This window comes from Xenopus tropicalis, chromosome 1 (assembly GCF_000004195.4).
Source record: "Xenopus tropicalis strain Nigerian chromosome 1, UCB_Xtro_10.0, whole genome shotgun sequence".
In the NCBI taxonomy this organism is placed as follows: domain Eukaryota; kingdom Metazoa; phylum Chordata; class Amphibia; order Anura; family Pipidae; genus Xenopus; species Xenopus tropicalis.
The window spans coordinates 56810983-56837229 of NC_030677.2; the positions used below are offsets into that span (position 1 = coordinate 56810983).

The 26247-nt window shown below is 36.2% G+C and overlaps 1 protein-coding gene across 1 annotated transcript in view; it reads left to right on the forward strand.

Moving 5' to 3' along the window:
- lrba (LPS-responsive vesicle trafficking, beach and anchor containing) overlaps positions 1 to 26247 on the forward strand; it is a 341818-nt gene that overhangs the window by 238231 nt on the left and 77340 nt on the right. The window contains exons 40-46 of the mRNA XM_002933499.5: positions 1355 to 1472; positions 3894 to 3996; positions 5183 to 5298; positions 6173 to 6285; positions 18599 to 18739; positions 21859 to 21978; positions 24249 to 24401. Coding sequence (XP_002933545.3) covers positions 1355 to 1472; positions 3894 to 3996; positions 5183 to 5298; positions 6173 to 6285; positions 18599 to 18739; positions 21859 to 21978; positions 24249 to 24401 — 864 coding nt within the window. The remainder of the gene's footprint in view (positions 1 to 1354; positions 1473 to 3893; positions 3997 to 5182; positions 5299 to 6172; positions 6286 to 18598; positions 18740 to 21858; positions 21979 to 24248; positions 24402 to 26247) is intronic.

Genomic DNA, 26247 nt, shown 5'->3' on the forward strand with positions numbered 1-26247 from the left:
AGAATAAAATATGCATACTGTATACAGCATTAAAAGATTCTGGTTATGTTTAGAAGAGAGAGTATTCATTTTTAATTGCATTCCTTGCAAAACAAACTTTATTTTACCTTTGCTAACTGACATTTATATGTGTTGGAGCTGAATTATCTCTTCTTACTCTGTCCAGCTCCATTATCTTTAACAAGGCATGGGAGACTGTGGTAAGCCATGAGCAGCTAGAAGCCAATAGTTTGAGTTGCAAATTCCGACAAAGGATTAGAAGAATGGGCAACCGTTCTATATTCCAGATTGGGTAACATTTATTTGAAATCTATCAAATTGAATATATAAAATGGCAGCTAGTTTTGAATTGCCAGTGGCTGATCTGCCAACTAATCGAATAGTTTCAAAATAATGGCTGCATCTCTTATTTCCAAATATCTCTTATTTTCAAAATGTTAATTGAATCTTTATATTAATCTTTTATATCCCTAGTCTAAAAGAATCAAAGCCCTGTTGTGTAAAATACCAAGAACAGACAGGATATATAAATATATAAATATACTCTGTATATTTGGTGCAAGCTATAAGTTTCATATACATGTGTTATTGCCAAATTTGTTACTATCCCTGTTAGATCTGGCTTTCTTCACATCACCTTTATATACCAATGAGAAATAGGGAGTTAGAGGTGAAAACGTATTTGCTGTTTTATATATTGTATGACCAATGACTGATACAGAAATGGTTCCATGTATCTAACCTTGTGATGGGGGGGTGCTTACCTAAGATTTAGCACTCAAGGGCGGGGTGGTTTAACCAAAGCAGTCTTGCAAAAACTGGCCTAGGTATATGACTTTGTAGAATATATGAACTGGCTGGCTTCTTTTAACGCTGTGAGCAAAATATACTTCTGCTGCAGGTTGGTTGTAGCCATTCTCATGTAAATGCTTAATAAACACAGATGGAACTTGGTACATAGGCCAAAGATACTCTTGATTAAGGGAAAGCACCTACAACATGTTAGGATAACTGTGATGGTGGGAGCTTCTTTTTCAGCTTTGTTAGGGCAGCAGCTCATGTTTTTGATAATTATATTCAACAAAACATGTCTAGGGTGAGACAAAATTGGTTTACTTCCATCTTCTAGACTCTTCTTTTTGATTGTGGAAGAACTTGTTGAGACTCTTTAACATTTATTTCCAATCCTTAAATATTTGACATAGGTTGGGCAGAGGTTATAGAGAAGTTTGTTTTCTGTCCTTGCACCTATTGGCAAACATATCAAATATTAGATTATTCTGTTAAATTTAAGAGCATTAGCTGCATCTTGGCAGGTTTAAATTAACTTTTTACTGCCCATTTTCTTTTATAGATACTTGCCTACACTGAAGGATTGCACGGAAAATGGCTGTTCACAGAGATCCGTGCTGTTTTTTCACGTCGCTACCTTCTGCAAAACACAGCTGTAGAGATTTTTATGGCAAACAGAGGTAAGAACATTTAAAAAAGCAATAAATAATTTTTTAGAAGTGTGTTCCTTAAAATGTAATTAAAATTTAATTTTAGTATAAAAAGCATTGTAGCATCAGACGTTTTTAGTAGACTAAAGCAAGTTGCTAATTACCTACCTATGTATGTGAATATTGAAAAAGTTAAAGAACAAAGAAAGGGCAATTAACTGGGGGGTGCCAATGTGTTAGACATCTCCCAGTGAACTTCATCACTAACCTTAGACTCCAGGCTGGTGCTTCTGTCAGCTGAAAAGTGGACTGGCCCAGGGTGCTGCTCCTGCCACATTGCTCTGCCATCTTGCATGATGCCCCAGTGATGCTTTGTGCTGCCTGGATAGCTTGCATGCGCAGTAGCGTGAAAGTTGTGACTTTAAAGTTGAAGTCCAGTCTTTACTCTACTGCACCGTTGGCTGTGTGGTAAGCGACAATGTTGACTGGGGAGTGTCTAACACATTTGCCTCATCTCAGTGAATTTCCCTTTACTTGTCCTTTAACTTGCTTATTGCTTCTGTCCAGCCTTAAATTGACTTAAATGTATTTATATGGTCATCAGAGTCAGCAGTCCTGGCAACCGGAAAGCGGGTTAACTTTTTATTTTTTTTTCTTTGTTTTTTGTTTTGCAACAGTATAAAATGTCCTAGAAATCACCAATACATGTGTTTTAAGTAATAGCATTATTTCATGGAAACAACAAGTCTGATGCTGGTCTTCAACTAATTTCACCACTTAAAATATATTATTAAATCCAAAGATCATCAGCTTTCCAGCACCACAAGAATAATTCTTAACTGATAGGAAGGTATGTGCTAACACCAGCGTCTCTACCAACGTACCCATCCCCGTTCTAGCCTGCCTGTCAGTCTACTGGACTTATCACTTGCACCATATCTTTGTCTTTATTTAAATATAATTTTTTGTGGCCGCTTAATAAAGATGGTCAGTTTTAGTGATGATGTTTGCAATTCTGTTTCTTATAGACTTTTAGGCTTTAAGTGCATTTACGGATAAACATCAGAATGAGTGCCACTGGGATTATTCAAATGATTTTTTATTTTAAGTACTAATTTTCGTGGTCGTACGGAGATATCATGGTGCGATCCGAAACTTACGAAATTGTTGGATCCGAACGATCATAAATGGCACAAAAACCTTTCTGACTTTGATCCTTCAGTGCATGATTTTGGAAGTTTCCCATAGGACTCAATGACACTCGTAGTCGTTGTGTCAAATACGATTTTGTTGCACAAATTGACACAAAGATGAAGAAGTTCAATTTAACGAAAATATCGCAGAAAATACGCAAAGTTCTAAAAGTTAGAAAAAATACAAATTTTTTTCATTCATACTCATTCAGACTTTAATGAATGGGCCCCTTTGTGTTGGTAGTTATCATACTTTGTTATCATACTGCTATTGTGTATCTGTTGTGTTACCTTTTTCTACAATGATCAGTGACCCAAGAAAGCAGAGAGGGAAAATATTCATAAAAATGAAGCTCTACAATTACTTTTAAAATAAAATTTCCAATAAAATTCCCAATAAAATGGAAAAAAAGTGATAAAATATAAAAATAAACAATTGCAAAGATGTTTATAATAAAAATGTTTTTAGCACTAAACTAAAAGTTTATTTTTAAGTCAACAAACAAACAAACAAAAAGCTGTTTTCAGCATTGTGAGTAGGTATGGTTGTTTTTCATTTATTTGCAAAAGTTTCAGTTTTCAGCTTCTCTACAGGGCCTAAACCGTAGCATTCCAACTGTCACTGAACTACAATTTCTAGCTTCTAACAGCTGGAGGGCCACAAGTTGGACATTGCTTTGCTAGATGAGCATTTAGATAGGATTTGCTTCATATTAACAGGAAATAGCAGCATGTATAGATTTTTATATGTTTCACAAAAACTTACAGATAAAAAATGTATTTACAACTGTGGGTTCAGATAATGTTTAAAACATTTTTAAAAAATGCTAAATAAAAATTGTGTTCATGTTTGAATCCTTGCGAGTTGCTGTATTACTGAGCTACTGTAACTTATTTCCTTTGCTTTATTTTCGTTTGTTTGCATTAAGCAGCAGATGTTTCTGACTGCATAACCTATTCTGTATATAAGCTATAGGAAGGAATAATTCAATTTTATGGTGTAAATGATGATTGTTTAGAGTAAATTGCTTGAAATATGAACAGTTTTCAGTTTTTTTTTTAAACATTCCTTGTCATTCTAGTAAATGCTTGGATATATTCAAATGTAACCCATATATCATAGTGTTACAACAGTCATTTTTAATATGAGAATGTCCTGCATTTATGGATACATTGTGTTCTGATCAACATGCTTAATTCTTTTTATTTTTAGACCTAATTTCTGTAATTTTTGACCCTTTGTTTTTTGTTTTTCCAGTTTCAGTCATGTTTAACTTCCCTGACCAATCTACTGTAAAAAAAGTAATCCATTGCCTCCCCAGAGTTGGAATTGGCACTAATTTTGGATTGCCTCAAACAAGGTAATATTATTGCAGTATGGTTTTCTCTTAAAGGGATAGTGGCATTGTCCACATTTACCTGAAGATTGTATCTATGCCTTTTTTAACCTCAGAATTTAATTTTGCCCCCCTGCAGGTAGTGTGTAGGTACTGTAGTGTTTCTCTCCAACTCTCTAGCTAGCAGAAAATCACCTGCACTCTCTATATCCAAACATTTCTTGGTGCCCTTGCTCTGTATCTATCTGGCTAGGCATCACCATGCAGCCTTATACTGAGTAGGAAAGGCACTTAAGATATTGAGATGCATTTATTATGTTTTAGCCAATTTTATTGAGCCACAGATTGGATTACAAAAGTAGGATTTTTCTCTCAAAGCATTAAAGCTGTAGGATTTCTTTATGGCCTTTACTACCTGATAATATTTTATTAATATATGTATTATCTTTTAAATCTCCCAACATTTGGAAAGTAAAATTAGGGCATTTCAAGCCACGTGCCTGATCCAGTTAATAATACCCACACCCTATTAGAGCTAATATGGCCCTGATCTGCCCAACAGTCTGAAACTGGCCTGTTTCAATTGGTACAATTAAGAATATAGACATTCACATGTTAATGCAAGAGAATTAAAACAAAATGGTTTCTAGCAAAGGATTTATTAATAACTTGAATGAATGTATATGCTAAGCAAAGATTGTTTTATGTATTATGCATATTATCAAAACTGCATGAAGGTAAGTGGCAATAACCATTAAAAACATTCACAATCTTGATTTATGATAAAATGAAAATGACTGTTCTTATAGCTGAGCTTCCCAAAGCACGGATATGTGTTGATGGGTTTCATTGTGAGGTTTATGTTCCCCTCAGCCACAATCAGCAAGCTCTTATTAAATCCATTCACTCTGCAGACTCTTAGCAGTGAAGGTGTCATAATGTTATAGTGCCTATTGCAATCAGGGACCGCGTATAGTCCATAGCAGTTTTAGAATGAAAGAAATTGGTTAGAACTCCTTAAGTGACTGAAGATGGGCTTTGTTACGCTTGTACTAAGATGTTTGCATATTGTGTCTTGTAATTTTTTATGAATGAATAAATACTTTCTAAAAAAAAATGTTTTTTTTTCTCCCAGTTTTAGCCAATAAGGCCTTCTGTAAACCTATTTATTGCTAGTTGTTGCTTAAGAATGTTGTCTATATTTTGGCAGGCGTATCTCTTTGGCTACTCCAAAACAGATCTTTAAAGCATCAAATATGACACAGCGTTGGCAGCACAGAGAAATCTCCAACTTTGAATATTTGATGTTTCTGAACACAATAGCTGGTAAGCTTGAATCTTTTATTCCCTGAAAATATCATCTTAAGGATATTAGTACAATGGCAAACTGAAAATACTGCTAACAGTATAGTATTGGAATTCTTAAGAAATAGATTCTAAATGTGGGGATGGGAGATATGATTAGCATGCTTCCAGCAACCACATTTTCCCATATATTCTTATGAGAAGTGTAGGGAATTGTCACTTGGTTTTCACCAGAAAGCGCAGATGTATTTTTTGGCAATGATTGCGTGACAGTCCTCTACAATTGTGTTTACACATGTGAATAAAGTATTAAAAACTCCCTGGCACCTACGGTCTGTTAATTATTTAGTTCACTTAGAATGCATAAACGGCATTGGGAGCATGGTACTGTGTTGTTGATTGCTCCACTATTAATGTATTGGGATTTGAATTGGTGATGGGTGGGCTCGTGATGGGCCCGCCAATTAGGCAGCACTGGTCTAAGGGACAGAAATATTTTCAGTGCAGCCAGGCAAGATTTTTAGTGCTTTGTATGTCTATGTTGACAACATTATGAATATAGAATAATGTTCATGTTCTCAAAATTTTAAAGGAAGAATATTTCAAAAGGCTGCAAATTTTTTTTAATGCCCTCACAATGTGTTACAGCATAGAACATTGCTTTTACATTACTCAGGAGACACTGGCTAGGTGTATTGCAAATTGCTAGAAAAAGCCTACTCATTAAAAGACTGAATGGATTTATGATTGTAGTACAAAAAAAAAAAAGATTAAATTAGGAGAAACACTACAACCAAGGTGAGTAAAAGGATTTGACAGTTTTGGCCACTGCATTTTGTTTTCTGTATTCTGAATGAATTGTTACATTGCTAAATGCCATTTGGTTGTTTAACAGGCCGAACTTTCAATGACTTGAACCAGTATCCAGTGTTCCCCTGGGTTATAACCAATTATGAATCAGAACAGCTGGACCTTACTCTTCCTAGCAACTTCAGGGATTTGTCCAAGGTATGTTTTTGTTTTTTACCAAGGCTGGTAAGGCATTCTGAGATGTGTAGTACACTAGTAGCTGGAGATACAGAGGCTACATGTTTTTGGCGTAACAGGCATTTTAGAATTATATTTATTTCATGGAAGCATGCTGATTCTTTTAAAATATTTGTAGTGTTCAAAATCAGAGAAAACTCCTTTACTACAGTGGTATGGGTCACAGTTGCATTGTTAATTTTGGTTGAAAAAAGACAAAATTCCACTGCGAATGACCTCCAGTGCAAATAAATATATATATATATATATAATGTCCAAGATGTCATGAAAGCCGTTAAGCATCATGGTGCAAGGAATTCCACAACCTCGCTGCCCTCACTGTGAAGATTGGTTTTTACCACTTCAAATGAAAGTTGAACAATCCACCTTTTTTTGCCAGTGGTCCTAGATGGATACCTTGAAAATAGGCCCGTTTGATGTCAGTTTCACTTGTTCTTTCACAGACCCAAAATAAAAAATAGGTTTGAAATGATTTTTTTTTTAATCAAATATAGAAATCTAGTTATACAGTCTGGCCTTATCATATAGGCAGCTTTCCTTGTTCAGATGGTTATTGTCTATGGTAGTTGCATTATAAGCTTCGAGAACAGTTACTAAAGGGAAAAAAAACAATGCATCTGGGAGATTCTCTGTTTGAAAATACCATCTCTTTTTATTGTCCATTACAAACATATCTTCCTCTTAAGGCCGTAAATCACTTTCATTGCAGAAGGCCTGTTAAAAAGTACATGTGTTCCCTTTCGACCTTAAAGTACTGTGATATTGGCATCATTATTCTCTCTGCTCTCCACTATTTACATATAAATTTTCCTTCTGCCTTTGAAAGGAAATGCATTTAGAGGACAGTTTGCTTTTTTTTTTGGCATTACATCTTTAAGCTAATGTTGTTGTTTAAAATGCAGGCTCGAGTTAAGCTGTAGATGGGTCTTATCCACCTACATGTTTATGTAAATAGGAACTACTGCACTGCTTATACTACCATGGCAAGTTGAACTGAGATAGTGGAGCTTATTTATAAACTATGGCCAATATGCACTTTGGGTAGAAACCAATAGCAACCAATCAGTAATTTTTGTAGCCTGTTGCAGGTTCAATATTAAATGAAAGCAAACATTTGATGGATTGCCAAGGGTTACCAGCCTGGGGCAAATTTGTCTAGTGTCCCAGTGCTTCCAGGAGCCTCGTTATCAAGAAAAAGATGGTACAAGCTTGACTTAAGGTCCCCATACACGGGCCTATAGTAGCTGGCGATATTGGTCCCTTGGACCGATTCGCCAGCTTATCGGCCCATGTAGGGGCAGAAACGAGGGGCCTGCCCGACCGATATCTGGCCTAAAATTGGCCAGATATCGATCGGCCAGGTTAGAAAATCCAGTCGGATCGGGGACCGCATCAGCTCGTTGATGTGGTCCCCGAACCGACAGCCTTATTGCCGCCAATATAATTCGATCATTTAGCCCCAGGGCCAAACGATTGAATTATTTTTTTTTTTACCTACACGCTCTCGTCAAGCAAGCAAATCTCAACGTGTATGGGGACCAAACAAATTGTATTTATTATATGAGCTATATACAGTAAGTACATTCTGCACTGTTTCACAGCAAATCTTTTATGGTACTTTTTTTTTTATAGACTAGCATGCTTATAAAATTCAATTGTTTGTGTCCACCCTGCATGACTTTTGGCCCATGTATAAGACCCCCAGACAAGCACAACAGAGCTATTCACCTAAATTGGGAAAGTTAGTTGGCCAATGACCCATATGCACATTAAGTAACAATAGCCCCAGTGTAAGAATGTTTAAAATTGTTTTAAAAATATTTTAAATTTCACCAACCCAAAAACACAAATTTCTGTACCCTAATTGGCTAGTTCTGTCCCCCAACAGAGTACTTTTAGGATTTTACACCCTTTTTTTACTGGAGGCAAACTGCATTAAAAGGCTGTATTTTATCTACCTGCTTATCCAACAAGTTAAAAATATATCAACACCCACAAGACTCTAAATAGTGAATACATCAGTTGCAACCATTCTCCTTAAATCAAATTAAACAAAATTGGAAGCCCCGTAGGCCTGATATCGTTCAGTTATCAAAGAAAAATCAGAAGGATGAACTTCCATGGAACAAATGAAATAGTCATTGGGGAAAGTACACATTATATGAAGTTAATTAAGCTTAAAATATTCTAAGATATACTTTCCCTTTAAGCGAATGCCACAGCAGAATAGCAACAATGGGAGCTGTGAGTCTAAGTAATCTAATTTCTTGTAAGCTTGCTCTGTTCATTGGTCTGTGTTATGTGTCTGACTGGTGTGTTGTTTTACTGGACTTAGCTCTTTGTGTTTATTTAGTCTTTCTGCCTTTGAACACATTTCTTCTGTAGACAGAAATAGCAATTCTTATTTCCCCATGTTGTCTGAGTTCCCCATTGAGAAGGACACACTATTGATGTTCAGCTCCCATGCTGTGTTTTTCTTGCTACTCTATCTCATTTTGGTCTGGAGAAGATCATTAGCCCTACAATCTGTTCTTATAAATGTTTTTTGTTTACAAATCTCATTATTTGCTTTAAGCCCAGCAGAGCATTGCTTCTTTTTTGCCACCTAGAGTTTGGCTTATATTATTGTAGCTTTTGAGATGACAATGGCCACTTTTTTCCGACTAGTAAACCGAACACTGATGGCTAAATTCCAAACAGTTTCAGAATTTCAGAAAACCAATTCAGTGTTATAAGTTTTACTTATCTGGTGAAATGAATTTCATTATTTTTCGGTTCTTGTAGAGTTATTAGATTAATGAATATTTGAACAGATGAGGCTCTTTGTCAAAATTGGCTTCAAGTGTCATTGTTTTATTGTAAATGTTAGAATCAAGAGCTTATAGCACTCACACTGAGTGAAGGAATGAGCTGGGCACTCCATGTAGTTTAAGGAGTAGATTTCTATGCTGAAGTAGGAATACGTTTTAAAAGGCAACTGTAATCGCATATTTAACCCCGTTTATTGTAACACCATTTATTTTTTAAACAAGCTCTAATAGTGTTTTCTGAAACATTTAGGTTTAGATTTCATATACTTATGCAGTTTGTAACTATATTGCATCCGTTTACTTTGCCCCAGCTAAGCTTCCATGCCTTTCAATCTGATTGTTAAATAAAGCCATAGCAATCTAGTAAATGTGAATAAGCCATTCAGATATACCGTTTTTAACTCTGCTTTGTCTTGGTGTAATCCTTTGCCTCCCATTTTTTTTTTTGCTGCATGGCAGGGGCAGACAAACATACTGTGTGTCCTATTGCCCTTAGGCCACTGCCACATATTTCATTGCAGAAACACTAAAGTTTATATTTCCATGCCTAAATCCAGAGTGGCATGGAGCGGATTAGCATCTTCTTCACCTGCATTTAGACATAGGAGAGGAAAAAAGCATAGTGTGCCGCTGATCCTAGGTTAGCGGGATTCTGTCATGATTTTATTTATTAATTATGAATTTTACATAGCAAATAATTCACTCTACCATTTAAAACTGTATTCGTGAACCTTTGTACCTGAGTCTGAGCTTTCAGAAAGAGCCAGAGCTACACATTAGAACTGCTTTCAGGTATTTAAACTCTTGATGGTAGTAGAGTCACAGACATCCAATCACAATGGTTCCATTGAACTTGTTCAGTTAGGTGTTAGCTGAAACTGACAGGTGTAAGAAGGTATAATCCAATCACAATGGTAGAATGATTCTCATTGATGAAGGTGTTAATCCTTCAAAGTTCATGACTGGAAGTGTGAACTGTTGTAAAACCACCGGGGTAAGGATGTCAAATACCGGGGAATTCCCTACCAGTCATTTGAACTGAAGAAGCCGCTCGGATGAGTGGTGAAACGTTTTCAAGGAAAAAACTCAGAAAAGTCCAGTTGTTTTAGACTTAATTCTACTAGATACTGTATATCATGACCTGGATGAATGAGAATCTTCATAGACATTTACTCTTAAATGTGCATTTTCTATGTCACAAGCATTTTTCCTCAATGTAAATGATAGGCCAAACAGAGAGTTATTAAGTGTTTCTGCTACTGTCACCAATCATTGCCACATAATAATAAGTTAACAGGCCCCTTGCTCTAATTATCAGGCCACTGGTCACCTGGGGTCCCTGGGTGCAAACAAGTATTGAGTGGAAAAAATGCCTTTCCCATGCACAGTCACATCCCTGATCCATCTTGGACACTTCCGAATATTACAAAAACCCCAGCAGTGATCCAACCTAAATCTGCCACTTTCCCACAAGCTCCACCTCTAGGCTCATCAATTGCACTTTTCTGTCGTGGGTCCCAATGGGGCTTTTGACTGCAGTACCCCCTGATATAAACTCTATATATCCTTGTAATGTCATTTCTGTCACATGACTCACTGAAACTTCTGTATTACAATAGATAAAGTACCCCTTGTTCTAAAATATAAGCATATTAGAAGTCATCTCGGTTATAACCTGTATAAAATTGTAACTGGTACAGTGTTCACTTTATATATAATATGTACACAGGGACAATTTGGCACCCCTTGCTGCTGTGAGGGGGCTCTTCCAAAGCAAAAAAAATTTCAATTTAAAAAATTAATTTTCAGCTCTTAAAGTTACCAGGAGCAGCTCTTTGCCTCCCCTGGTAACAGGTGGGGTGGGGTCATTCTCAACCTGCCTCATGGTAGCATGGTATATATAAAGACCAACTGCACCCCTCTGGCTTTTTGCAGTTTAATCTTTCACATTGCTGCAATATCTGAAGGTGCAAAGGCAAAACCATTCTAATTACAATTCAGTCAGTCTAACTACTCTCATTTAAAAATGGATGTAGGTGTTTGCAGGGGCATTGCACACAAATCCCACTGCTTATTCTAGCAATTCTTGTGCGCTGATTTGATATGCTTTGTGAAAAGGTAATGGATTCAGGCACTACACTCTCATTCAATTTTATATGCAAATCTTAACCTTTTTGTACCAATGGTGCTATAGAAAAGACCTACGAATTGGTTGATTTAAACCTTGCAATATAAGATAAAATGCATTATAAAGGAATATATGACTTGTCAGTAGTCGGCAGGAGTTAAGTTTGGCTTATTTTTCCAGAAAATATTGGTGTTCTTTCAACCATGACAAATATCAAAAAGCCCAAGTGCCATGGATTTAATGAAAAATGAAGCACTGTCAGTAGCCTTTTCTTGTCAGTAAGATAAAGTAACTGCTACTCTTTGAAAATGTGTCCTGTGCACCCTAAACAAGGAGAATTGCTCTTAAATGAGCCCACTAGAGACCATTTATTCCGTTCTTCTCAAAAATAACCAGAAGAGACACAGCACAAATGGATTACTAGTGCGGCCATGGGAAGATCTGCAGAATGTGTTTGTTATAAAAAGGACAAAGTTGTCTTTGACTGGAAAGAGAAATCAGTTGTTTAGTTTTTAATAGAGAAACATAATCTTTATTTCTAGATGTAATATAAAGTTTGAGAAACTTCTCTTGTTTTCATTATTTCTAAAAAAAACAATTTCAATAGTCTCCACGAGCAACTTGGTTTTCCCTGCCACCTGCAGGTACAGCATTAATCTGTTATCCAGTCCTATGTGTAAAACTTAATGGCCCCCTGCCATATGAATTTTATTTCCATTTTTAGAAGTCTGATTTCTAGATGATTCATAAAAAAATCTCCTTTTTGCAATTGAGCTTTAATTTTTTTACCTACTTGCTATTCTGTGTTGCTTCTTTTGTGCCCAAAACTGTAATGCTATTTGTCTACTGGGTTCTAAGGCAACTGAAAAATATATGTTGTAAGTATCACTAATGCAGTCCTTATTATAATTTGTTTTATTTACATTTGAGCCTAAAAGGAGAGTAGAGCTATGCTTGAGAACACTTGAACACCTCTTTTAAAATATAGTAGGGTAATTATCAATGGTGTGGACAGAAGCACTTGAGCTCTAAGGGTTACATGCATAAAGCCCTTGTGTCTATATGATTAGCAGAAGCAAGCAGCACCTTGCACTGGATAAAAAATATTGCTCAAGATGCAGAACAAAGCTCTCGTTGGTGCAAGGGAGCCTCTACTGGCTTTCATCACAGACACGAGAGAGGGGTGTTCCAGGGGAGGCCCATTTACCCACCTCTTTCTGTATGCAGCACTGTCTGCATTCTAGGAATGCCAAGAGACACTCAAATGACATTGGCGCAAGGTACACCTTTTCCCATTTTATAAATGAGCCCTACCAGGCTTACCTGACTGTTGGTCCCATTTTGTGATTCTTTCTGCATGCACACTGATATAGCATGTTAGATAATGCAAACTTATTGTGTGTTGTGAGAGATTATGTGAGATTTGGATAAAATTCTTTGCACTACTTTGCCCAGCAGGAACATAGCCTTGTAGAGCAATATTTTTGTATAAGTCTTTTGAATCACACAGTTGATCTCTGTACTTGTGACATATGGGAGCAAATATTAAAAGAAAACACTAAAGTCTATGTTGTTTCCTAGTACTCTCTCCTTTGTACTTCACAATACATTAAATTAGGAAGTAGTAGCCAAGAGTTACAGATTGGCCAGTGAATCCTGCAGGATTCCTTTTCTGAAATTTGTATTTATCCAGTTGGGTGATCAATCGAACAAGTCAGTTGTATTGTTTCAAGCAATGATATTTATTATTGTTCCGAACTTGTTACCTCCTGCCATCAAAACAAAACAACTAGCCTGAGATCCTATAGAAAGTAATTTTTTCTTCATTATTTAGATAAGTATCGATAATCAACAATATTTAAAGAGTAAAACCATTATAGCAGATTTGTTAATATTTGGTAACTTTGAAACAATCTGTTCTTGAATGATCTAATGCAACTGGATTTGTCATTTGAAATGATAAATCACAAAATCTAAGTGTTTTAATCATTCTCTTTATTTGCAGTAACTCTTATGCTTGTGAATAGGCCCTGATGTAGTTTAGATGATGTCACTTTGAAACAGGCAAATACATTTCTCTTTAGTATAGTTTCACTAGCATTTGCCACTCACCCTTTACCTTTGCAATATAGGCTTTCTTGGACAAGCCAAGCTGGCCCCTGAATTATACATCCTTTGGATTAATCATCCTAAGGTACAGGCATAGGTATAAACAGTTAATTGGAAGTATTTAATTTGTATATATCAATTAGTGCATATCCCAAAACTTGAATGCCTTCATTTGGTTTTTCTAATTAAGCAAAAAGTTTAATTAAGTGGTCTATAATATTTATAGGCTTGTATGATTCCATCTCCGATGCACAAGCTTAGTAAACTGCTTTTATGGTGTATTAAAAACAGTCGAATAGCCTCATCTTTTATTGCACATGTCAGAAAAATATAGGCCAGCACAGTAAAATGTATTAGCCCAATACATTGTCTCCGTTTTATTATGAGGAAGCTATGATCTACAGCTCTGTCACTGCAGATCTATTGTTCGAGGGTTTCCACAATTTTCTGTGCTCTGCCATTAATTTATAGCAGTAAACAATATGTAGCCCTCCAACTGCAGCAGAGCAGAATCTTTTAATGAGGTGGATGTTATTACCACAATAAATCAGCACATTCATGTAATGTATAATTCAAAGTGTGTATTCCCTCTGTATCTTCACTGAGTAAGCTGATAGTGTATCATTGTCAGAGCCCAGCTATACTTTTTTTCGTTCTTTTATTTGAAGTCTGGATACAAAAGTGTGTATTTTTGTTATTCAGCTGCAAATGAGTGTACAATAATCTTCCTCCCGGCATCCAAAACAGAACTGGAACAATTGCACCTGAAATCAATAGGGCATCGATCTCTGCATGTTGCTGTTTTAACAAAAGGCAGCAGAATCTTTCCTAATTGGTTTTAGCGGTATATCCAAGGAGGGTAATTCCATAAGCATTGATTGGGGAGCTATAGGCTCTGAAGAAGGGTATAAAAGCAGATAAAGTGATTGGTTAAAATGAAATAAAATAAATGTTTACTGTGTTCTTCTTAACCCACTGTTTTACAGAGGCATGTTTGTCTTATTGCTGCATGACTCCATTATACAAACATACCTAAAGTTAGTCTCAAAGAATTGGTTCTTACATTTTTTTTGATAAAATAAAGGTTTCTCACTTTGGGCACCTTTAAAAGTAATAATAAAGGCTAATTGTTCCTTTTATTTGGTAACGTGGGTTTAATGATGCCCTTAAATGTATTCTTCATTTCACAAATGAACTAAAACACTTTTTAAATCTAACTATGAAGGTATCTTTGTTTCTTATCTGTGCTCTATTATCTTCTGTTGTTATAGCTTCTTACCCATAGGCTAGGCCTTTTTGCTTATTTTAAAAAAAAAGGATTTATAAGATGTCCTGGCACTGCAACCATGCTTTGCCTATGTGGCTGTTGTCTACAGTTATACACCACTACATCCCTGCTGCCGTACCATGTGTATACAACACGTTTATTTGGTAATGGCAAGTGTATGTAACACATGGCTATGACCATAGTTTTGTGTATGACACATGGCTACAGCCATGGCATTTGCTTGCAGTCTTGTGTTGTGTATATCCTGACCCTGCCTGTCTAGCTAGCCTTGTGAGCACAGCTTAGGCGATGTCCTGTTAATATGGTTACAGATAGAGCTGCCCAAGAATTTGAATATTTTTGCTGGATGGCTATATGTTTCCTGACGAGGTCTTGAATTTAAATAATATATTATACACCAATGCTTTTTTTAGCATTTACTTATGGTGGTACCTTATATATAATTTTATTTATGCCCCATGACTTTGTATGTGGCATATGGTTATGGCCATGTCTTAAATACATGGGATTTGGCTAGAGAACATAGTATTTGTCTCTATCCATGCCAGGCACATGTGTCAGTTAGACTTGTATTTGTGGCATTTAGCTTTGGTCATGCTTTGCTTATGTGGTATATGCCTACAACCATGACTTGTATGTATTGCTATACTCATATCTATTTTGGTCTATATATGGTCTGCTCTAAGTCTAAAAATGGCTCTTGCCATACCCTGGCAGTGTCTTATGTGACATCTAATTTTGACCATAACCTTTATGCATGAATGTGGCATATTTCTTGTGGTGCCTGGCTGATATTATACCCTTAGACAACAACAAGAGATCCTCTGCACTCACCCATTATCAATATATATATATAGGACATTAAGACATTCTGTGCATTAAGCTACTAAGAAATGCCCTCCCCTTTAAACAAAACAGGGATTGTTTGTCCATACATTGCAATATACTTCAAGCTGGCCAACTACGTCAAAGTCATCCCTTCTGGCCAGTCCTACACTGACTTATGCGATTCATTAAGAACTCTACTGCTTCAATATACGTTTAGCAAAGGGACTAAGTTTTACCTGCAACTTACTTGCTTTCAAGGTTAAATAAAGATTTTTTTGTTTTTTTTTTAAAGTCCCTGTGTGTGTGGCACTTGCACTACAGCTGGGGATGTATATAGCATGTAATGATGCAGTTGTACAACATCATGATTCTTAATGGGGATATAAACACCAAATGTTCTGGGTAGTCCTCTGACCGATTTTACAGCCTTCATTCATTTTCTGCTTGAAATTATGTCTAAGATATTTGCAGTTTTAGACAGTTCTTGTAAGGTGGCATACGAATTCTAGTTTGGCCCACTGCTTGTGACTGACTTTATGGTATTCTATCTGTGGGCTATCTAGTCCACAAGAACATATTATATGTACAGTTATATACAATGCTCATGAGACTCAATACTGCAATACTATTATAATGACAATTTTAGTCACATTAAACCAAAAAGACTTCACCTAGAGCTATCTGTCCTAACTTTACAGGGAAGATTGTATCTGAAATTAGCCAAGTTTTTTAAAATTGTTTGCAGATATTGATTGATTAAGATATTTTAGTGTTTCCATCAGCAACGCAATACTCAGTCTTTTGTCACAAAACAAGATATGTATTGTTAATGAAAATAAGTGGTTAAAATTGTATTATATTAACTCTGTTGTATATTTGCCATGGCAGACTTGGTGGGATTGGCACATAAAAACCCATTTTAGGCCAAAATCGTATTTGATACAATGAGAAAGCAGCAAGAAAAATGTTTTCTGATTCTGATACTTTGACAAACATATATCTAAAGAATATGAATTTCGTTTTATGGTTGATGTAACTCAAATTTTAGAAAGGTTGTATGCTGATAAATGATCAATATTGGCTAGTGACCTTCTAGGCCGTGTCAGTATTGCAGCTTCTTATTGCTGGATATGATTTAGACAAGGCCAACAGTTGCATGTACTCCCCAGGTTTGGATATATATACCACAGTAGAACTCTGCCCTCACAAAACATATGAATCCAACAAGTAATATATTTGATTACCAAACCTAACATTTCATTTGGGTCCCCAGCCATTGTCAAAGTGCTAGTGTGCAATAAGCAAATCCCTTGAGTGCAGTCTTTGCTTTGAAAACACTCCATTAAAATCATCCAAGCAGGACACCCATCCCATACAGGTGAATGACAATATCACTGCAAGATATACATCACAAACAGTAAATAAATGCACTGAATTAAAATAATAATGTAAAAAAAAAAAAGTAAAAGTGCTTCATTAATCCAGCTAGTTCAAGTGCACTCAACAGAACTAAGTACAGGGCCTGGAGTTTTCTGGAGTCTTTCTGTAATTTGGAGCACAATACTTTGTTTACTAAAAAACAGATGAATGAACTCAATAGGATTGTTTTGCTTTGATTAAGTATTAATTATATCTTCTTAGTTAGGATGAAGCACAAGGGTACAGTTTTATTATTACAGAGAAAAAGGAAATAGACTATGGGAGATGGCCTTGCCATCGTTTAGAGCTTTCTGGATAACAGATTTCCAGATAACAGATCCTATACCTGTAAATGTAAAAAAAAATGTAAATTATATCATAAATATAAATAATAAGAGTTCAGGATACAAAAAACACATAATACAGATAAAAGTTATTGTTCACACATACCGTAAATGAAAATATTGTAACCATTATAACCCCAATCTAACGGTGATTGTTTCAGAAAGATAAACTGCAAACAGTTTCAGTGACACAACATACTACAATCATGTGCCTATACCATTCCATATTAGCAAAAAGATATGGGAGACCAAAATGGGCAATAATTCAGTACAGGTATCCAGAAACCCGTTACCCAGAAAGCTCCAAATTACAGAAAGCCCATCTCCCATAGACTCCATTTTAATCAAATAATTCCGAATTTTAAAACTGATTTCCTTTTTCTCTGTAATAATAAAACGGTACCTTGTACTTGATCCCAACTAAGATATAATAATCCTTATTGGATGCAAAACAATCCTATGGGGTTTAATGTTTTATTGATTTTTTAGTAGACTTAAGGTATGGAGATCCAAATTACGGAAAGACCCCTTATCCAGAATAGCCATGGTCCTGTGCATTCTGGATAAGGGGTCCTATACCTGTACCACAGTTAGGAATAAATCAATCCTATTTTACTGATGGGTGAACCTGTATACATGAAGTCCAGACTATCATTTCATGAGAATCATGGTAAACTTGTAACAAAAGGAAACTGGTTCTTGTTGTTATAGCATCTCACTACATCATACCATGTGTCCACGTGCACATGCCCATGTGAACCCTCGGCTCAAGGAGAAAGACTTTACTTATCTTGTATGATAGTCTGGCACAAACTGGCCCACAGCTGAATGCTGCTGCTTAAATGGTCCATCATACAAAAATGTTATCATTTCAGGAGCCTACACTCAATGCTTATGTGACCATCATTTTGGCAACTTAAGCCTCCACCAATTCAGTTTAATGAGCCAGAGTACTGATTCAGTGTGGAATAGTTTCAGCCAAGGGCAAAATATCGACAGCAATATTGTAATAAGGCGTTTAACACAGACTAGTCACACAGAGCTCCATCCCACAACAAATGGTCAAGGCACTATAGATACAGAGTTAGCATGGCTATCAGCAGTATGACTGTCAACCACCACAGTGTTCCTATTTGCACACTCTTCTAGCATTTCCCTGCACACACTCATAGAGCCTTTTCATTTGTCATACTAGCATGACCTGCACCTAGGCAAGTTGTCACCTGGAAATGTTACATAGAACATATTCCCAGGTATCATATTTTAAAAAATATGTATTGATATCATCTTGAAGCCAAGTACTTTGCTATTTAATAGTTAGTCTTCATATTATCTGCTTTTCTTTCAGCCCATTGGAGCACTAAACCCAAAGCGAGCTGACTTCTTTGATGAACGTTATAAATCCTGGGAAGATGACCAAGTTCCCAAGTTTCATTATGGCACACATTATTCAACTGCGAGTTTTGTACTAAGCTGGCTGCTGAGAATTGTGAGTATGGCTCATCTTGGTTGTGGTGATAGTTGCATGTATTGAAATTGCTAACTGCAGAGAGTATGCACATACACATACTGACTAAAATCCCATTATACTCCCCTGCCCATTGCCTAGCCTTTAAACCCTCCTATAGCCCTCTCAGGGTCCTAAACCTTTAGGCCCAAATTATTTGATACAGGTAATTATTTGGAATTTTAGGGCCTCTTTCTACATAAAGAATAAATCCTTTGTAGAAGGTGCAAATCTAAAATGTAAAGAGCTAGTGATATTTTTTAATTATATTTTTTCTAGATCCAGCAGAAACATACAATTTATTTGTATGTAACAAACAAATTAGTCTAGAAGATAAAATCTGTCCTTAGTAATACTGTTTTGTAAATGTCTGTTTAGAAGATTGTCTCACTTTCCATACCCATTGTCATGATGAAAATAAAAACTGACATTTGTGAATAAAGTGAATTTTTTCATGCAAATTTTTATTCAATTCGACTTTAAGCTAATTGGTTGGAATACTCGCCATATAAATTAATTCAGTTCTAACCTACACAAAAGCACCATCTTTAAAGAAATAAATTAACTTTCCCTATTAAATTGAGTTTGTAGATTATAAATCCATTTTGACCTGCATACATAATTTCCAAGGTGTACGCACAATCATTATGATTGTTTTAAGGATCGGATACCAAGTAAGTACAGAAGATAAATTGTATAGGTGTTAATCACAGACCTTGGCCTTCCAGTAGCCTCTGACCCTACTTGGACATTACTTGGAAAGTACAGTATATTTGAAACATGAAATTGAAAACACCACCATCTGTGATTCACTGCAATCAGTTCATCTGAGTTCATCTGGCTGGACTTTTATCTTTATGATTACATAGTATACTAGTAACAAGACTTATATTTCAACGTCAATGTGCATGTACACAGTTGTTGCACTGCTTCCAAATGTAGAACTTTTACAATGCAGTTCTTATATTTTTAGTGGCATCAACTCATATTTGTATAGATGTGTTTGTATAGATGTGTTGGTAGTGTTTTTGATTTAAAAGAAAGTATGGGTTTATATTAAATTCAAAGAACAGGCGGAATGTATGTCAGTATCAGATGTTAAACATAGGTATGGGTATAAGTGTATACTGCTCATGGATATATTAATATCTAAAATGTTAATGCTTTTCTTAAAGTGCCCCTCCATTTACTTATATAACCCCCCCCCCCTCCAAAAACAAAACTCTATTACACTAAGGGGCTTACTTATTATGCTGTGTAAAAAATTGCAACAAAATACGGCACACATCTCCAGGCTCCGCTACGTAAAAAAGGTGTAACTATTTAATGCATTTTTTCTTCCACTGGAACTTACATAACATATCAGCGTTCTGGTGTTTGGATGAGAAATTGACAATTTATTTTACACTGTCTTTTCAGTGAATTTTGTGTTACACAGCCTAATAAATAGGCCCCTAACACTGGACTAAAGAAGAAATATTACATTCTGTCTTGTCCTGAAAGACGTGGGATGAAATCCTGAAACTCAGGACAGTCCTTATGTTGAAGCCCTTTGTTTCTGTACATCCTGTGCTTAAATGCTCATTTACACTGAAGTGTATAACTGGTGTAATTTATCTGTTGCTAATAATGTTTAATGGCTATCATAAGGATCCTTACTGAAGCACTGGCATTTAGTGGATTAATCGGAAATACTGTTTATTGATAACATGTTAGTTTACAATAGTTTAGGTTTCTGTAAACCTGAGAGCTAATTCATCTACCAGAAAGTAATTTCTTTGGGAAAGCATTAGCAGCATGCCATTAATTAAAGCTTGTTAGAATGGTACAAGCAGACATAAATCCTTAATATAATTTATGGTGCCTTGCTAATTTTAGGCAATTATCTACTAATGTGGGCTTAAGTGTTTTTTAACTAAGATGAGGCTTTTAAATCTTTTTAACATTTCTTATAGATAAATTTCATGTAAAGCAAATTAGAGGCAGGATTTGTATATAATCTCATATAAACAACAGAAACAGATATACTAAAATATGATAGGGGATTTACATAATTCTAAACAGGCCCAGACTGGCAATCAGTGGATTCTGTCAAATACCAGGGGGCTGCTATAAGATGCCATAGACAGTCACTATTAAGTGGGCTGCTGGGGTGCTGTTTGGCCTCTGTGTACTTGAAACACTTGTGTACTTGGTTTAAATCCTAGTCAAGACCCGATTCTCAATATATACTTACATGCAGTCATAAAGAGTGTATCTGAGTTTGCAGAACACAAAATATTCTAATGGTACCAAAAATACCATTCAATTGCTAAATAAAATTGATGTATCTTTGACTTGACAAATAACTTAAAATAAGGTCCCTTACACTAAATATAGTTGTTTATATCATCTTTTTATATTATCTTATGTGACCAAATGTACCAGGTCTTAAAATGTTCCAGCCTGGTACATTTGTGTGACTATGATCATTTTCATGTGAAGTTGCATTAACTTGTGGCTTATTAACCTGCAAGGTAAAGGTTAACTGTAGCATCTGTAATGTCCTACTAGCCTTGCCAATACCAGTGTCCATACTAACATAACAGTGAGATGTTACCGGCATGTTGTCAGTGATATGGCTGAAGCTAAAATCCTGCCTGCTGGCTACTAGGTTGAGCAGCAAGTTAATAATGGTTACTGAGAGGCTAGATGTGACTGTATTGTGTGCTACTCATCTGCAAATCAGCTGGACAAAAGGGTGGTTGACCGACTGCTATTGACATTTTAGAGGCCAGTAACTATTAGTTTGATATTTCCTATATCTTAAAACATACTCTAAACTCTAAACCAAACTCTAAACCATACTGACTTTACATTGTGGGATGCTGTTAAAAAGATATGTTAATTTGCTATCATTATTAATATTTTAGGTGTTTGGTGGGAATTACATACATTGCATACATGAAATAAAGTCCCCATACTTGTTAAATATCCTGTAATGTATTTATACGGTGTGAAATAAATCACTGCATAATATAAGATCATTTATATTTAAATGAAAATTGGTTTACCTTTGGCTGATTTTTTATTTATTTATTTACAATGTTTGTCTCTTATAGGAGCCATTCACAACATTTTTCCTCAATCTGCAAGGTGGTAAATTTGACCACGCAGATCGGGCATTTTCATCCATTGCAAGAGCATGGAGAAACTCTCAGCGAGACACTTCTGATATCAAGGTAAACTTAACATAATGTAAAATATCAATTGGTGGGCACCCTTCTGTGGTGGAATAGGTCTATGTAATTGTAATCTCTTTTTTGATCTGAGGTCTATCCTGGACATAGTTGAGCTGTATTTTTACTTATACTTTTACTTATATTCTTTTATTTAATAATAGTTCACTGTGCAAATTTGTGCTATTTGGGGGCTACTTTTGGTGCTCAATTGCTGTGATAGTAATGAAGGGCAATGTTGTGGAATCATCTATGGATGTGCTGGTGTGTTACAGAGATGAGCATAGAACAAGTGCTTGGATTATTTTGAGTCAATCTATTAAAAATGGTACATAATTACCATGTGAAAATGTCTTATTTTAAAGTAACAAGCCAATCCTTGATATCTGCTTTAAATTCACAGAATTCACTAAAGGGTTTCTCATTAAGAAAGCCAGCAGCTAGACAACAGTCACCAGCAATATGCCATGCAACTAATACATTCGTTTTTGTTCCCTGCTTGGATAATTAGGGTTGCTTTAAACAAAGAAACTGTGATTCAAAGCCTTGAAGTTTTTTGGCACAATTATGAAGGTGATAATAGCTTAATTCCTGGATAATCCAGGCTGCTTTAGCCCTCGCTGCACTGAAATGGCAGTGTTCCTGATCTTATGACCTCCCTTTTCTCTGTGTGCTGCCTAGATAACTATTTTGCTAAAGTTTGCCTAAGGGGGATTTGGGGGCACTCATTTGTTGACCCATAGCTGGAGCAGACTTTAAAAGTGACCCTGACAATCCTTACAGCTCTGCAAATAAGCCTCTGCTGGAATGAAGCAACACTTTATTTTTAACCTTTGTTTTCTAATTTGCTTTGTAAAAACTCTATTGATCAGCATTTACTGAATCTTATTGCTTTACCGTCTCTTTTATGGTTTATCTCTAGAGGCACCTCATTAGTCCCCTTTATTTGGGTCCTCAGCACTGCCTCAGAGGTATTAAATAAGGTAGTATTTCAGTGTTGGTACAGGGATCTGTTATCCAAAATGCTTGAGACTTAAGCTGGCCATACACGTGGCGATCTGACGATGTTTCGTACGACTATCGGTCGCACGAAACATCGTCCGATCCGCCACACACCATTCAGGGCTGAATCGGCAGGTAAGGAGGTAGAAACAATAGGATTTCTACCTCCTTCTGCCGATTCAGCTCTGAAGGGAGAATTTTGGTCAGGCGCCTTCTATGGCGCCCGATCAACATTTTCAAACTGGTCCGATCGGCGAGTCGTCCGATATCAGCAGCTTCCTGTCGACTCGCCGACATACCATACACGCACCGATTATCGTACGAAACGAGGCTTCGTACGATAATATCGGTGCGTGTATGGCCACCTTTAATGTTTTCTAGGTCTTTTGGAGCTAACAATAAATGTAGATATTAAAAAGTAGAATTGTTTGTGTCATCAATATGTATTTAGCATAGCTAAGTTACTGTCAAGTAAAAGGCACCATCTAATCGTTACTGAGAGAAAGCAAATCCATAAAAAAAACATTTGCTTATTTTAAATGGAACTCTGTGGGAAACGCCAATGTATTTTGGAGCTTTTTGGATAACAGGTTTACAGATAACAGATGGAGGAGCAGCTTTTAACACTTTTTTTTCTAAGGTCAAATTTGAGGTGCTGGGACTTCATAAAATACTGGAAAAATTACAGTAGTCTGTTTCTCCTGGCAGGTTTTAAGACAGGGCTGAGAATTTTTTTTTTCAATGGGAGACCAAGCCTCATTGGGATATCCTTGAAAATATTCTTACAAAGGGGATGTTTTGCCTGTGGCTCTTTATTTGCAGTTGAAATACAGTATCTGCTCTTCACCCTGCTTTCATTGCAAAAGGCTACCTTATTTCAAACTGAAGCTCCCAGTAGAAGCTCAACTGTGGTATCTTCAGAGGTACATATCTTCCCCATGGAAGGCTAGGTTCAGTGCACCTATCATTTTATTGTTGTTTCCTTTGTGCAATGCCAGCTTCAGCATGCTGCACAAATATGAAGGCAAATTCTAAATAAAGAATTATTTATATTAAATGTCCATTTATAAAACATGTCAGGAGACGCTGACAATAAACCAATAGGGAGTAGTAGAGCCATCCATGTGTATAAATAGACTATACCATCATTAGATACCAGGTTTTCAGCCACAAAATTAGTTTTAATCTAATGATCAACCCCAGAAAGTGTATAAATATGCAAGATCAAAAATAAACACACATGTTTAAACACACATCTTTCTCCTCTGTAGGAACTCATTCCTGAATTTTACTACCTTCCTGAGATGTTTGTGAACGCCAATAATTACAGTCTTGGAGTAATGGATGATGGCACTGTGGTTTCTGATGTAGATCTTCCACCATGGGCTAAATCCCCTGAAGAGTTTGTCCGCATAAACAGACTGGTAAGACCATGCATGTGTTGCAGCTCTCTCTACATGTCGATAGAAACTGCTCCACCAAAAGAAATAGATCATTATTCTAAGGACTGGTCTTCAGCAATGTTTGATTTAGTTATTAGGACCCTTGTCAGGCAATAAAACTGGTTTAATGTACCAGATTTGATGTGCAAAATAACTAAACTTCACGTAGAGGTGTGTGGGGGGGGCGGGGGGAAATCCACGCAAACAAGGGGAGAATGCAAATTGTGCCATCAAGCTGCCCATGTTCTCCTATAAGCTATAGTCCACACAGGAGTCTAAAACTAAGTTTATAACTACTGTAGTGACAAAATTAAATATTCCTAATATTTGGAGAAAATGGCATCAAATAATTATGCACTTTTATATTAAAAGTGTTCATTAATTTTCCGCCACTGTAGAGGCTCAGTTTCATATATTTATATTGTTTACCATTTTAATGATCTATTCACTTTGCCTCAGCTAAGCCTCCTTATTACTTACTCTCCGACACAGGCATTCCAAGCCGCAGCATGCTAAATGTTAATAAGCTTTTCAGATAAAGGGTATTTGATCCTACTTTGTCCTTTGGCATCTGACTCTGATGCTAAGAGTATATCAACCGAGGAGGTCATGGATATATGCAAGACCACCTGACATTTAGTATGGCACTTCTCAATTCTTCTTCACATCCCTTTTTTGTCTGCCCCTGCAACTTACCTGAGCAATAAAAGGAAGTGCACTGCAAACTGGATTATTTTCAGGTCCCTGTTTGAGTAAGTAGGGTGATGCTGCTGTCTATTAGGGATCTGATTTCTTGGAGTCACAGTGTGAGACTACAGGTCAGAGTGTCATGACTTTATAAAGGAATGCATTTAAAATCCATACCATAAAGCAAGACTGTCCTTCAATCTTTTGCTGAAAAGAAAATGAATTCTCCATTCAGGTCAGTGTCAATAACGTTTACAACATTTTTGTTTCCCAAAAGTGGACAACTTTACTAAGTGTACTTAAAAACATTTAAACATTAAATGAACCCATTGAATTGTTTTTTCCACCAATATGGATTGATGCAGGTTAGGATCAAGTACAAGCTACTGTTTCATTCATTACAGAGAATAAGTAAATAATTATAAAAGAGAATTATATGAGAATTATTTACATAAAATGTACTCTATGAAAGTTGGCTTCTCTGTAATTCAGAGCTTTCTGGACAATAGGTTTACATATTAGGGGATACCTGTACATTATTGCACATTAAGCAAAAGTAAAGACTTTTTATTCTGAACACAGTATTAAAAAAATATGTTTTTTGATTTTTATTAGACATGGATTTGTTTGTACATTTGTTTTATAAGTTTACTCCTATGTTTTGGACTTTTGCTCTCACGCAGTGTTTTCACACATCTTCTTTCCGAAGCAAAATCTATGCTCAAACAGAAAGTGATATGGGTTTTCTGCAATATTGGCAGGAGCAAACAACCATGCCATGTATCTTTATTGTTTATATAGATAAATGCTGCCATATGGGTTCCCGGAAGGGGGAGGAAAAAACAAAACAAACAAGTGACACATGTTACTAAGCATTAATTGCTATTTGATCAGGAGTCTGGCAGTCAATTTTGGGGGAGTGGCTTTGACAAAGTGAGTGCGGCTGTTATCTGAGGCTTTTCCTTTACCTTTTTTCTCTATCACAAATTCATAATGATGGGTATAAATCAGGGCTGTCCAACTGGAGGCCCGTGGGCCAGATGTGGCCCTCCAAAGTATTTTTTATGGCCCCCAGTCTGCTCAAAGGCTCCATAGACTTCACTGTGTGTAAATCTGGCCCTTAACCATTCTGTATCAGAAA